The following is a 15,000-nucleotide window of genomic DNA, read 5'->3' as shown; positions in this document are numbered from 1 at the left end:
TCGTCAGAACGAACAACAGAAAATGAATGAACTTAAATACTATGGACATGATTAGTGAAAGCAGGTGCGTGACTCAAAACGTGAAACAGGTGCGTGACGTGACAGGTGAAAACTAATGGTTGCTATGGTGACAAGAGTGCACAATGAGTCCAAACGTGGAACAGGTGCGTGACGTGACAGGTGAAACTAATGGTTGCTATGGTGACAAAACAAAACAAAAGTGCACAAAAAGTCCAAAATTTAAACCGAACATTACTAAAACAAAACATGATCACACAGACATGACAGACACATTGTGAGAAAAAGACTGCTTTTAGTTTATTTTTTATTTTTTTGTTGGTAATTGGTTTTTAATCTTCATTATTTACTTCAAGTTATTACAGTATGACTATGTACATATTTATTAAATTTTTTATATTAATTTTGGCCAGAGGGGGCGCATTTCAATTTCTTACACACACTTGTTACTACATATGTCGACCAGAGGGGGAGCACTTTTAAAACCGACACAGTCAATTTGAAAAATCCCTCCTTTTTGGGACCACCCTCATTTTGATAGATTTCATCACCAGGGGGTGAAAATGAGACATTCTCTATTAGATGCAATGTTACTGGGACCATAATTTATGTCATCACTTGTTCACACCTCCTCATATGGAAGCTACTTTTCCTTGTTGGTGTCTCAAGAAGAGTAGAAATACAAGAACACACACACACACAGCCAGAGTGTTATGATGTGTTGACTTTAAGACTGCAAACATCAGTCACAGGTGCGACATGAACACACACCCGCAGTGCCAGCCTTGGCAAAGAGGAACAACGTAATGATAACCATAGAACACGAGGTTGACTTTAATATACTTTTATTTCAATTTGCTTCCCTTCTACTTTGCGTTTGCAGCAATATAGCGCGTTCAAATGCGACTTGAAACACGGCGGTACGTGCGGTTGATAAAGCCATGGTGGCCAGTAGTGATGGGTTGATGAGGCGTCATGAAGCGTTTCGACATATTGCAAAACTGTATTGATACTGTGTCGATACTGTGTCACTAAATACTGACATCTGCTGGACATTAAAAATCCCTACAGGCAACCTATGGACCGACTCAACTGACACTGATTTTTTGCCCTAGTACAGGGGTCACCAACCTTTTTGAAACCAAAAACTACTTCTTGGGTACTGATTAATGCGAAGGGCTACCAGTTTGATACACACTTAAATAAATAAATATATTGTCATTTGTAAGTTACACGTAAGTGTGATTTAAACAAGAATAGCTGAATAAATAAATTTATATATATAAAAAAAATGGGTATTTCTGTCTGTCATTCCGTCGTACTTTTTTTTTTCCTTTTACGGAAGGTTTTTTGTAGAGAATAAATGATGAAAAAAACACTTAATTGAACGGTTTAAAAGAGGAGAAAACACACAAAAAATTAAAATAAAATTTTGAAACAGTTTATCTTCAATTTCGACTCTTTAAAATTCAAAATTCAACCGACAAAAAGATGAGGGAAACTAGCTAATTTGAATCTTTTTGAAAAAATTAAAAAAATAATTTATGGAACATCATTAGTAATTTTTCCTGATTAAGATACATTTTAGAATTTTGATGACATGTTTTAAATTGGTTAAAATCCAATCTGCACTTTGTTAGAATATATAACAAATTGGACCAAGCTATATTTCTAACAAAGACAAATCAGTATTTCTTCTAGATTTTCCAGAACAAAAATTTTAAAAGAAATTCAAAATACTTTGAAATAAGATTTAAATTTGATTCTACAGATTTTCTAGATTTGCCAGAATAATTTTTTTGAATTTTAATCATAGTAAGTTTGAAGAAATATTTCACAAATATTCTTCGTCGAAAAAACAGAAGCTAAAATATGTATTATTCTTTACAATAAAACAATTAAAAAATTACTTGAACATTGATTTAAATTGTCAGGAAAGAAGAGGAAGAAATTTAAAAGGTAAAAAGGTATATTTGTTTAAAAATCCTAAAATCATTTTTAAGGTTGTATTTTTTCTCTAAAATTGTATTTTTAAAAGTAAGAAGAAGCAAAGTAAAAAATAAATGAATTTATTTAAACAAGTGAAGACCCATCCATCCATTTTCTACCGCTTATTCCAAGTGAAGACCAAGTCTTTAAAATATTTTCTTGGATTTTCAAATTCTATTTGAGTTTTGTCTCTTTTAGAATTAAAAATGTCGAGCAAAGCTAGACCAGCTTGCTAGTAAATAAATGACATTTAAAAAATAGAGGCAGCTCACTGGTAAGTGCTGCTCTTTGAGCTATTTTTAGAACAGGCAAGCGGGCAACTCATCTGGTCCTTACGGGCTACCTGGTGCCCGCAGGCACCGCGTTGGTGACCCCTGCCCTAGTATATACAATAATATAAACCAAGTCATTGTATTTCATTTAGGATTATTTCATATCTTCATTTAAATAAAAAATATATTTTATCTTTTTAGATACAGTCAATAAATAATGTGAACATGTTTCATAACATGGAAATCTAAGAGAACGTGTTGTGGATGATTGCGGACTGGGAATTTTTTTAATTTAATTTTTTTACACATTTTTATTAAAAAAAAAAAAAAAAAAGTTTTTCCGACGTATTACATTTTAGACGATTTCTCTTCTTAGTTATTATTTCTCCGGCTGTAGAAAAGACCCGCTCACAGGGCACAGAGGAGGCGTCAGTGCGACACAGTTCGCGTATCGGTCACGTGACCAAAACAGCTCATGATCGGTCACGTGACTTTCTAAAAGCGGTACGCGCACCGACACAGGGTTTTGCTCTATGAGCTCGACGCATGCGCCGATGCATCGGTGTTGCCGGACCCATCACTAGTGGCCAGAGTTTGACCCTGGAACAGACTAACTCCATTCCAGGGTAGGAGTCTTTCACGTTGTCGTTGTGTTGCAGTCGCTGGAGAGCACGCGCAGGATGATTCAACTGGTGGAAGAGGTACGCACACACACACACACAAAAAAAACCCACACACACGCGTGCACGGTAACGCCACTTTTAAGTGTGTGTCTATAGGGCTGACGTGTGTGTGTGTGTGTTACCAGAGCAAAGATGCCGGCATTCGAGCGTTGGTCATGTTGGATGAACAAGGAGGTAGAACATCTGGACACCTGTGAAGAACACCGGGGCACACACACACACACACACACATGCACACACACACACGCACATGCACACACACACATTATTTATTGTATTTGTTACCTTCTTGAGACCTCCGGAAAATGCCTACCTCTTTAGGACCACACTCATTCTGATAGATTTCACCAGCAGGGGTGCAAATGAGACATTCTCTATTTTTTGTTTTTTTTTGTAATGTGCTTAAGGCCGATGACAAAGGAGTCACGGACCACAGATGGCCCCTGTGCCGCACTTTGGCCAACACAGCTGTAGAAGTTAACTGTTAATGGCCACTAAAGTCTTAGTACCGTAGTGCAGTCTTTTTCAACCTTTTTTGAGCCAAGCCACATTTTTTGCGTTGAAAAAATGCGGAGGCACACCACCAACAGAAATCATTAAAAAACGAAACTCAGTTGACAGTAAAAAGTCGTTGTCACAATTAGTGGATATGACTTTAAAGCGTAACCAAGCATGCATCAATATAGCTCTTGTCTCTAAGTAGGTGTACTGTCACCACCTGTCACGTCACACCCTGACTTATCTGGAGTTTTTTTTGCTGTTTTCCTGTGTATAGTGTTTTAGTTCTTGTTTTGCGCTCCTATTTTAATGGCTTTTTCTCTTTTTTGATATTTTCCTATAGCAGCTTCATGTCTTCCTTTGAGCGATGTTTCCCGCATCTACTTTGTTTTAGCAATCAAGAAGATTTTAGTTGTTTTTATCCTTCTTTGTGGGGACATTGTTGATTGTCATGTCATGTTCGGATGTACTTTGTGGACGCTGTCTTTTCTCCACAGTAAGTCTTTGCTGTCGTCCAGCATTATGTTTTTGTTTACTTTGTAGCCAGTTCAGTTTTAGTTTCGTTCTGCATAGCCTTCCCTAAGCGTCAATGTCTTTTCTTAGGGGCACTCACCTTTTGTTTATTTTTGGTTTAAGCATTAGACACCTTTTTATCCGCATGCTGCCTCCCGCTGTTTCCGATAGCTACAAAGCAATTAGCTGCCTGCCGCCACCTACTGATAAGGAAGAGTATTACACGGTTACTCTGCCGAGCTCTAGACAGCACCGACACTCAACAACAACACATCATTTGCAGACTATAATTACTGGTTTGCAAAAAATATTTTTAACCCAAATAGGTGAAATTAGATAATCTCCCACGGCACACCCGACTGTATCTCACGGCACACTAGTGTGCCGCGGCACAGTGGTTGAAAAACACTGCCGTAGTGTATTTGTTCATCCTATGGTCACATGTGGGTTGTCTTACGTCGTAAAACCAGCTGTTCACCTAGCGTTTTTTGGGGGGGGGTGAATAGGGAAGTCTTTATGTATCTTGTTTTATCATATATTGCTGCCTTTGCGCCTGTCAATGCTTACTTTTTGTATGCACATTAAATCAACAAAAAATTCTGACTTTGGAGCAATGTTCACGGACTCTAGTATTTGGCTCTCTATTAGATGCAATGGTTTTCCGTATTGGGACCATGATTTCGGTCCTAACTTGTTCACCAGTCCTCATATGGAAGGTACTTTTCCTTGTTGGTGTCTCAAGAAGGGTAGAAATGCAAGAACACACACACACACACACACACACACACACTTACACATCCACACACATACACATACATTTGTGTATTTGTTACCTTCTTGAGACCTGAGAAAAATGCCTACCTCATTAGGTCCACCCTTTCTAGATGTATAAAGATTTGTATTTACAACATTAATAATATATACATACTATGCATATATAAAGAAGGGAAACCTTTTGGTTAATTTATTTTTTTTCCGAATTTGTTGTTTATAATTGGTTTTTAATCTTGATTATTTACTTCAAGTTATTAAAGTTTGTCACTCTATACATATTCAAAAACAAATGTTTTAATAATTTTGACCAGCGGGGGTTCATTTCAATGTCTTACACACACTTGTTATTACATATGTTGGCCAGAGGGGGAAGCACTTCCAATTTTTACACACACTTGTTATTTCATATGTTGGCCAGAGGGTGAGCATTTCAATGTCTTACACACACTTGTTATTACATATGTTGGCCAGAGGGGGAGCACTTCAAATGTTTACACACACTTGTTTTTACATATGTTGGCCAGAGGGGGAGCACTTCAATGTCTTACACACACTTGTTATTACATATGTTGGCCAGAGGGGGAGCATTTTTCATTCTAACACACTTGTTATTTCATATGTTGGCCAGAGGGGGAGGATTTCAAATTTTTACACACACTTGTTATTTCATATGTTGGCCAGAGGGGGAGCACTTCCAATTTTTACACACACTTGTTATTTTATATGTTGGCCAGAGGGGAAGCACTTCCAATGTCTTACACACACTTGTTATTACATATGTTGGCCAGAGGGGAAGCACTTCCAATTTTTACACACACTTGTTATTTCATATGTTGGCCAGAGGGGGAGCATTTCAATTGTTTACACACACTTGTTTTTACATGTGTTGGCCAGAGGGGGAAGCTCTTCCAATTTTTACACACACTTGTTATTTCATATGTTGGCCAGAGGGGGAGCATTTCAATGTCTTACACACACTTGTTATTACATATGTTGGCCAGAGGGGGAGCACTTCAAATGTTTACACACACTTGTTTTTACATATGTTGGCCAGAGGGGGAGCACTTCAATGTCTTACACACACTTGTTATTACATATGTTGGCCAGAGGGGGAGCATTTTTCATTCTAACACACTTGTTATTTCATATGTTGGCCAGAGGGGGAGCATTTCAAATTTTTACACACACTTGTTATTTCATATGTTGGCCAGAGGGGGAGCACTTCAAATTTTTACACACACTTGTTATTACATATGTTGGCCAGAGGGGGAGCACTTCAATTTTTTACACACACTTGTTATTTCATATGTTGGCCAGAGGGGGAGCACTTCAAATTTTTACACTCACTTGTTATTACATATGTTGGCCAGAGGGGGAGCACTTCAAATTTTTACACACACTTGTTTTTACATATGTTGGCCAGAGGGGGAGCACTTCCAATTTTTACACACACTTGTTATTTTATATGTTGGCCAGAGGGGGAGCACTTCAAATTTTTACACACACTTGTTATTTCATAAGTTGGCCAGAGGGGGAGCACTTCAAATATTTACACACACTTGTTATTTCATATGTTGGCCAGAGGGGGAGCATTTTAAATTTTTACACACACTTGTTATTTCATATGTTGGCCAGAGGGGGAGCACTTCCAATTTTTACACACACTTGTTATTTTATATGTTGGCCAGAGGGGAAGCACTTCCAATGTCTTACACACACTTGTTATTACATATGTTGGCCAGAGGGGAAGCACTTCCAATTTTTACACACACTTGTTATTTCATATGTTGGCCAGAGGGGGAGCACTTCCAATTTTTACACACACTTGTTATTTCATATGTTGGCCAGAGGGGGAGCACTTCAAATTTTTATACACACTTGTTTTTACATATGTTGGCCAGAAGGGGGAGCACTTCCAATTTTTACACACACTTGTTATTTTATATGTTGGCCAGAGGGGGAGCACTTCCAATTTTTACACACACTTGTTATTTTATATGTCGACCAGAGGGGGAGTAATTCAATTTTTACACATGCTTGTTATTTCATATGTTGGCCAGATGGGGCGCACTTCAAATTTTTACACACACTTGTTATTACATATGTTGGCCAGAGGGGGAGCACTTCAAATTTTTACACACACTTGTTATTACATATGTTGGCCAGCGGGGGAGTACTTCAATTTTTACACACGCTTGTTATTTCATATGTTGGCCAGAGGGGGAGCACTTCAATGTCTTACACACACTTGTTATTACATATGTTGGCCAGAGGGGGAGCACTTCAAATTTTTACACACACTTGTTATTTTATATGTTGGCCAGAGGGGGAGCATTTCAAATTTTTACACACACTTGTTTTTACATATGTTGGCCAGAGTGGGAGCATTTTAAATTTTTACACACACTTGTTATTTTATATGTTGGTCAGAGGGGGGAGCACTTCCAATTTTTACACACACTTGTTATTTCATATGTTGGCCAGAAGGGGAGCATTTTGAATTTTTACACACACTTGTTATTTCATATGTTGGCCAGAGGGGGAGCACTTCCAATTTTTACACACACTTGTTATTTTATATGTTGGCCAGAGGGGAAGCACTTCAAATTTTTACACACACTTGTTATTTTATATGTTGGCCAGAGGGGGAGCACTTCCAATTTTTACACACACTTGTTATTTCATATGTTGGCCAGAGGGGGAGCACTTCAAATTTTTACACACACTTGTTTTTACATATGTTGGCCAGAAGGGGAGCATTTTTAATTTTTACACACACTTGTTATTTCATATGTTGGCCAGAGGGGGAGAACTTCCAATTTTTACACACACTTGTTATTTTATATGTTGGCCAGAGGGGAAGCACTTCCAATTTTTACACACACTTGTTATTTTATATGTTGGCCAGAGGGGGAGCACTTCCAATTTTTACACACACTTGTTATTTCATATGTTGGCCAGAGGGGGAGCACTTCAAATTTTTACACTCACTTGTTATTACATATGTTGGCCAGAGGGGGAGCACTTCCAATTTTTACACACACTTCTTATTTTATATGTTGGCCAGAGGGGGAGTACTTCAATTTTTACACACGCTTGTTATTTCGTATGTTGGCCAGAGGGGGAGCACTTCAAATTTTTACACACACTTGTTATTGCATATGTTGGCCAGAGGGGGAGCACTTCAAATTTTTACACACACTTGTTTTTACATATGTTGGCCAGAGGGGGAGCATTTTTAATTTTTACACACACTTGTTATTTCATATGTTGGCCAGAGGGGGAGCACTTCCAATTTTTACACACACTTGTTATTTTATATGTTGGCCAGAGGGGGAGTAATTCAATTTTTACACACGCTTGTTATTTCATATGTTGGCCAGAGGGGGAGTAATTCAATTTTTACACACGCTTGTTATTTCATATGTTGGCCAGAGGGGGAGCACTTCAAATTTTTACACACACTTGTTATTTCATAAGTTGGCCAGAGGGGGAGCATTTTTAATTTTTACACACACTTGTTATTTCATATGTTGGCCAGAGGGGTAGCACTTCCAATTTTTACACACACTTGTTATTTTATATGTTGGCCAGAGGGGAAGCACTTCCAATTTTTACACACACTTGTTATTTCATATGTTGGCCAGAGGGGGAGCACTTCCAATTTTTACACACACTTGTTATTTCATATGTTGGCCAGAGGGGGCGCACTTCAAATTTTTACACACACTTGTTATTACATATGTTGGCCAGAGGGGGAGCATTTTTAATTTTTACACACACTTGTTATTTCATATGTTGGCCAGAGGGGAAGCACTTCCAATTTTTACACACACTTGTTATTTCATATGTTGGCCAGAGGGGGCGCACTTCAAATTTTTACACACATTTGTTATTACATATGTTGGCCAGAGGGGGAGCACTTCAAATTTTTACACACACTTGTTATTTCATATGTTGGCCAGAGGGGGAGCACTTCAAATTTTTACACACACTTGTTTTTACATATGTTGGCCAGAAGGGGGAGCATTTTTTATTTTTACACACACTTGTTATTTCATATGTTGGCCAGAGGGGGAGCACTTCCAATTTTTACACACACTTGTTATTTTATATGTTGGCCAGAGGGGAAGCACTTCCAATTTTTACACACACTTGTTATTTCATATGTTGGCCAGAGGGGGAGCACTTCCAATTTTTACACACACTTGTTATTTTATATGTCAACCAGAGGGGGAGTAATTCAATTTTTACACACGCTTGTTATTTCATATGTTGGCCAGAGGGGGAGCACTTCAAATTTTTACACACACTTGTTATTACATATGTTGGCCAGAGGGGGAGCACTTCAAATTTTTACACACACTTGTTTTTACATATGATTGCCAGAGGAGGAGCATTTTTAATTTTTACACACACTTGTTATTTCATATGTTGGCCAGAGGGGGAGCACTTCCAATTTTTACACACACTTGTTATTTTATATGTCGACCAGAGGGGGAGTAATTCAATTTTTACACACGCTTGTTATTTCATATGTTGGCCAGAGGGGGAGCACTTCAAATTTTTACACACACTTGTTTTTACATATGTTGGCCAGAGGAGGAGCACTTCAAATGTTTACACACACTTGTTATTTCATAAGTTGGCCAGGGGGGGAGCACTTCAAATTTTTACACACACTTGTTATTTCATATGTTGGCCAGAGGGGGAGCACTTCACATTTTTACACACACTTGTTATTTCATAAGTTAGCCAGAGGGGGAGCACTTCAAATTTTTACACACACTTGTTATTTCATATGTTGACCAGAGGGGGAGCACTTTTAAAAGTGACACACAGTCAATTTGAAAAATCCCTCCTTTTTGGGACCACCCTCATTTTGATAGATTTCACCAGCAGGGGTGCAAATGAGACATTCTCTATTAGATGCAATGTTATTGGGACCATGATTTATGTCATCACTTGCTCACACCTCCTCATATGGAAGCTACTTTTTCCTTCTCGATGTCTCAAGAAGGGTAGAAATACAAGCACACGCTCTGGTCCAAAGCGTTCTCTCATTGAGCCTTGCCACCACGCAGACTCGCGGTCTGTCTGATGGGAAGCGGCTGTGGTCGACCGCGTGCACAAACGCACTTTAGACAAACGACCTTTTTGAGGTCAGCTGCTGAGAGGCCGCCAGTGAACGTTTCTTCTCGCTTCCCCTTCCTACCGCTGGCCACCCTTCTTCTTCTCAGAGCAGCTGGAGCGCATCGAAGAAGGCTTGGATCAGATCAACTCGGACATGAAGGAAGCGGAGAAGAACCTGACCGACCTGGGCAAGTGCTGCGGCCTGTGTGCCTGTGACAAGTACGTGCACGTCCTCCCCTTGTAGGTCTCCGACCAGAAGTCCACAACTTGCAATTTCCCCCCCCGCCAGGCTCAAGGCCTTTGAAAAAAGCGGCGCCTACAAGGCGGTTTGGGGCGGGGCGTCCGGACAAGACGGCGTGGTGTGCAATCAGCCGCCGTCGTCTCGGGTGGTGGACGAGCGGGAGCAAATGATCATGAGCGGCGGACACATTCGAAGGTACGCCGACACGTGACGCCAAGGCAGCTGCGCAAACACACGTGACCCCGCCCCCTCCCTTTGTCTAAGGGTGACCAACGACGCCCGCGAGGACGAGATGGAGGACAACCTGGCTCACGCAGGCAGCATCATCAGGAACCTGAAGAGCATGGCGCTGGACATGGGCAGCGAGATCAACACGCAGAACGACCAGACGATGCGCATTGACGGGAAGGTGAGGTGTCACGGCGACATAACACATATATACATATATATATATATATATATATATATATATATATATATATATATATATATATATATATACATATACAAGAAATACTTGACTTTCAGTGAATTCTAGCTATAAATATATATTTATTTTATTTTATATATATATATATATATATATATATATATATATATATATATATATATATATATATAAAATAAATACTTGAATTTCAGTGTTCATTTATTTACACATATACACACACATAACACTCATCTACTCATTGTTGAGTTAAGGGTTGAATTGTCCATCCTTGTTCTATTCTCTGTCACTATTTTTCTAACCATGCTGATGATGCATTGATGTGTGGCACGCCAAAAGTGCTTTCATCAAATGCACTAGATGGCAGTATTGTCCTGTCTAAGAGTGTCACAACGTTGCTGTTTACGGCAGACGAACTGCTTTACGGTAGACGAAAACGTGACTGCTGTTGTTGTGTGTTGTTACCGCGCTGGGAGGACGTTAATGAAACTGCCTAACAATAAACCCACATAAGAAACCAAGAACTCGCCCTCCATCATTCTACAGTTATAACGTGATTGGGCAGGTACGCTGTTTATATTGTGGGTAAGCGGACTCAGGTCCGCATGGACCTGAGTCCGCCTGAAGTAACTAAATAGTTACTTTTCACAGTAACGCATTACTTTTTGGTGTAAGTAACTTAGTTAGTAACTGAGTTACTTTTGAAATAAAGTAACTAGTAACTGTTACTAGTTACTGGGTTTCAGTAACTAACCCAACACTAATGACAAAGCGCTTGTCTTGTCCCCGCAGATCCTTCTAAACAAGTCTCGCATCGACGCCGCCAACCAGAAAGCGAACACCCTCATGAAGCGCTGAGACGCCGCACCAGGACGTCGCTCAAAAGTGGAAGCCCGCCATTGGTCCAGCTGGCAGGGAGCGGCGTGATTTGACACGAACAATAACACCCACTGAGCTTACAACAAAACAAAACAATGACCTGTTAAAATTGTGGCCGTTTTCTTTACATATTCTATAGGAGATGATATCGAGTAAGTGATCCACCTACATTTTCAACATCCAGACGCCCCAAACCGCAATGATCCATAACCAAAAAAGGCGTTTGCCCCTGTCGGCCACCGTAGCTGTTGCAAACAAACATTGGGAGAGGGAGAAACGAAACACGGCAGTGCCCTCTGCTGGTGTACGACGGTATCACGCACAAGACAGACGTCCTGTGTTCACCTTGAGAGTGAACTCTGGCACAACACAATGATAGCAATGGTACAAAAAAAGAGTAAACAATGTGTTGTGCGCTTCTCGGATAATCCTAATGAGAGTCCAAAATATTAATTACCAAATTAAAAACACAGGCAGGTTGCTAAAAGTATCACATATGAGTTGCACTTGTAAGAATACTTTACATTATACTTTTGATTTGGGATATAAGTGTTGTGAACGCAAAATCTCAAAATATAACTTAATAAAATAAATCAAAAACACAACAATAAGAGGACAATTGTTAAAAATGGAACCATGACAATAACTGTATGGTTAAAGAATGGCAAACACTACGGTATAAATCAGGGGTGTCAAACTAGTTTTAGATCGGGGGCCACATGGAGAAAAATCTACTCCCAAGTGGGCCGAACTGGTGAAATCACGGCACGATAAAAATAAAGACAGCTTCAGATTGTTTTCTTTGTTTAAAAATTGAACAAGCACGTTCTGAAATTGTTCAAATCATAACGTTGTTGGGTTTTGTTTTGTTTTCAATTACCTGTTGCGGTTAATAGTATATATACTATATTTATATTTTCTGAATGAATGATGTGATCATTTTCATCAGTCAACTCATTGGTGTTAATTTTCAATCTATCAAGATAAAAAAATTATATCAAAATTATTATTAATTACAGGATGTTATTTATGTAGTTTAATAATTTTCCTCGACTGATGTACTAACATCATGTGGTTTATTTTGTCGCAATCAAAAGTTTACATACCACATAACTTTCCTCCAGAAGGTCTTATCTTTGTCCATGTGATGTCAGATGAAACAAAAATGTAGCTGTTTGGCCACAATACCCAGCAATATGTTTAGAGGAGAAAAGGTGAGGTCTTTAATCCCAGGAACACCAAACCTACCGTCAAGCATGGTGGAGGTATAGTGTTATGCTCTGGGCCTGCTGTGCTGCCAATGGAACTGGTGCTTTACAGAGAGTAAATGGGACAATGAAAAAGGAGGATTACCTCCGAACTCTTCAGGACAACCTAAAATCATCAGCCCGGAGGTTGGGTCTTGGGCGGAGTTGGGTGTTCCAACAGGACAATGACCCCAAACACAGGAATGGTTAAACCAGGCTAGAATTAAGGTATGAGAATGGTCTTCCCAAAGTCTATGTCAGAAAACCAACACATTTAGCTGAACTGCACCAATTTTGTCAAGAGGAGTGGTCAAAAATTCAAGCAGAAGCTTGTGGATGGCTACCAAAAGTGCCTTATTGCAGGTAAACTTGCCAAGGGACATGTAAGCAAATATTAACATTGCTGTATGTATACTTTTGACCCAGCACATTTGCTCACATTTTCAGTAGACACATAATAAATTCATAAAAGAAGCAAACTTCATGAATGTTTTTTGTGACCAACAAGTATGTGCTCCAATCACTACATCACCAAAAATAAGAGTTGTAGAAATGATTGGAAACTCAAGACAGCCATGACATGATGTTCTTTACAAGTGTACGTAAACTTTTGATCGCGACTTTATGCAGCATCATCTACAATGATACAAAGAATTGCTATTGCGACATCCAGTGGACACATTCAGAACAGCAGTTTCTTTCATTCAAAAATTTCAGGTTAATTCTTATACATAGCAAACTAAAGGTATTTATTTTATTTTATTTTATTTTATTTTATTTTATTTTATTTTATTTTTTGTCATAAAAAAATACAATCATGTGTGCTTACGGAATGTATCCCTGCAGACTGTATTGATCTATATTGATATATAATGTAGGAACCAGAAATATTAATAACAGAAAGAAACAGGAGCTTTTTTTGGGTTGGTGCACTAATTGTAAGTGTATCTTGTGTTTTTATGTTGATTTAATAAAACAATTAAAAAAATAAAAATTGTTTTTTTTGTTGTTGTTTTTTTTAATTTCTTGTGAGGTCCGGTACTAATCCGGTGGTTGGGGACCACTGTTCCAACCTACTCAGTGGCCTAGTGGTTAGAGTGTCCGCCCTGAGATGGGCTCAGGAACACTTCAGAAACCCACTGTCAGTAACTACAGTTGGTCGCTACATCTGTAAGTGCAAGGTAAAACTCTCCTATGCAAGGTGAAAACCGTTTATCAACAACACCCAGAAGCTGTCGGCTTCGCTGGGCCTGAGCTCATCTAAGATGGACTGATACAAAGTGGAAATGTGTTCTGTGGTCTGACGAGTCCACATTTCAAATTGTTTTTGGAAACTGTGGACGTCGTGTCCTCCGGACCAAAGAGGAAAAGAACCACCCGAATTGTTATAGGCGCAAAGTTGAAAAGCCAGCATCTGTGATGGTACGGGGGTGTTTTAGTGCCCAAGACATGGGTAACTTACACATCTGTGAAGGCGCCATTAATGCTGAAAGGTACATACAGGTTTTGGAGCAACATATGTTGCCATCCAAGCAACTTTACCATGGACGCCCCTGCTTATTTCAGCAAGACAATGCCAAGCCGCGTGTTACATCAACGTGGCTTCATAGTAAAAGAGTGCGGGTACTAGACTGGCCTGCCTGTAGTCCAGACCTGTCTCCCATTGAAAATGTGTGGCGCATTATGAAGCCTAAAATATCACAACGGAGACCCCCGGACTGTTGAACAACTTAAGCTGTACATCAAGCAAAAATGGGAAAGAATTCCACCTGAGAAGCTTCAAAAATGTGTCTCCTCAGTTCCCAAACGTTTACTGGGTGTTGTTAAAAGGAAAGGCCATGTAACACAGTGGTGAACATGCCCTTTCCCAACTACTTCGGCACGTGTTGCAGCCATGAAATTCTAAGTTAACCTACTCAGTGGCCTAGTGGTTAGAGTGTCCGCCCTGAGATCGGTAGGTCGTGAGTTCAAACCCCGGCCGAGTCATACCAAAGACTATAAAAATGGGAGCCATTACCTCCCTGCTTGGCACTCAGCATCAAGGGTTGGAATTGGGGGTTAAATCACCAAAAATTATTCCCGGGCGCAGCCACCGCTGCTGCTCACTGCTCACCTCACCTCCCAGGGGGTGATGAAGGGGATGGGTCAAATGCAGAGGACAAATTTCACCACACCTAGTGTGTGTGTGACAATCATTGGTACTTTAACTTAACTTTAAGTAAGGATTATTTAATATGTTTCTCAGTTGGAACATTAAATATCTTGTCTTTGCAGTCCATCCAATTGATTATAAGTTGAAAAGGGT

At 39.5% G+C, this 15,000-nt stretch overlaps 1 protein-coding gene across 2 annotated transcripts in view; it reads left to right on the top strand.

The window, feature by feature from the left end:
* The window catches only part of LOC133614170 (synaptosomal-associated protein 25-like), a 16,502-nt gene extending 4,283 nt beyond the window's left edge, over nucleotides 1–12,219 (top strand). The window contains exons 3-8 of one of the 2 annotated variants that reach the window (XM_061971988.1): nucleotides 2,939–2,980; nucleotides 3,088–3,136; nucleotides 9,988–10,099; nucleotides 10,170–10,316; nucleotides 10,386–10,530; nucleotides 11,362–12,219. In XM_061971988.1, coding sequence (XP_061827972.1) covers nucleotides 2,939–2,980; nucleotides 3,088–3,136; nucleotides 9,988–10,099; nucleotides 10,170–10,316; nucleotides 10,386–10,530; nucleotides 11,362–11,427 — 561 coding nt within the window. In that variant the 3' untranslated portion in view covers nucleotides 11,428–12,219. The remainder of the gene's footprint in view (nucleotides 1–2,938; nucleotides 2,981–3,087; nucleotides 3,137–9,987; nucleotides 10,100–10,169; nucleotides 10,317–10,385; nucleotides 10,531–11,361) is intronic. The other variant, XM_061971989.1, reaches the window with a different exon arrangement.
* The last annotated feature ends 2,781 nt before the right edge of the window (nucleotides 12,220–15,000 follow it).

The sequence above is a fragment of the Nerophis lumbriciformis genome, linkage group LG17 (assembly GCF_033978685.3).
Source record: "Nerophis lumbriciformis linkage group LG17, RoL_Nlum_v2.1, whole genome shotgun sequence".
Taxonomy (NCBI): domain Eukaryota; kingdom Metazoa; phylum Chordata; class Actinopteri; order Syngnathiformes; family Syngnathidae; genus Nerophis; species Nerophis lumbriciformis.
The sequence above is the reverse complement of the archived record's forward strand: the minus strand, read 5'-3'. Positions and strand labels throughout refer to the sequence as shown.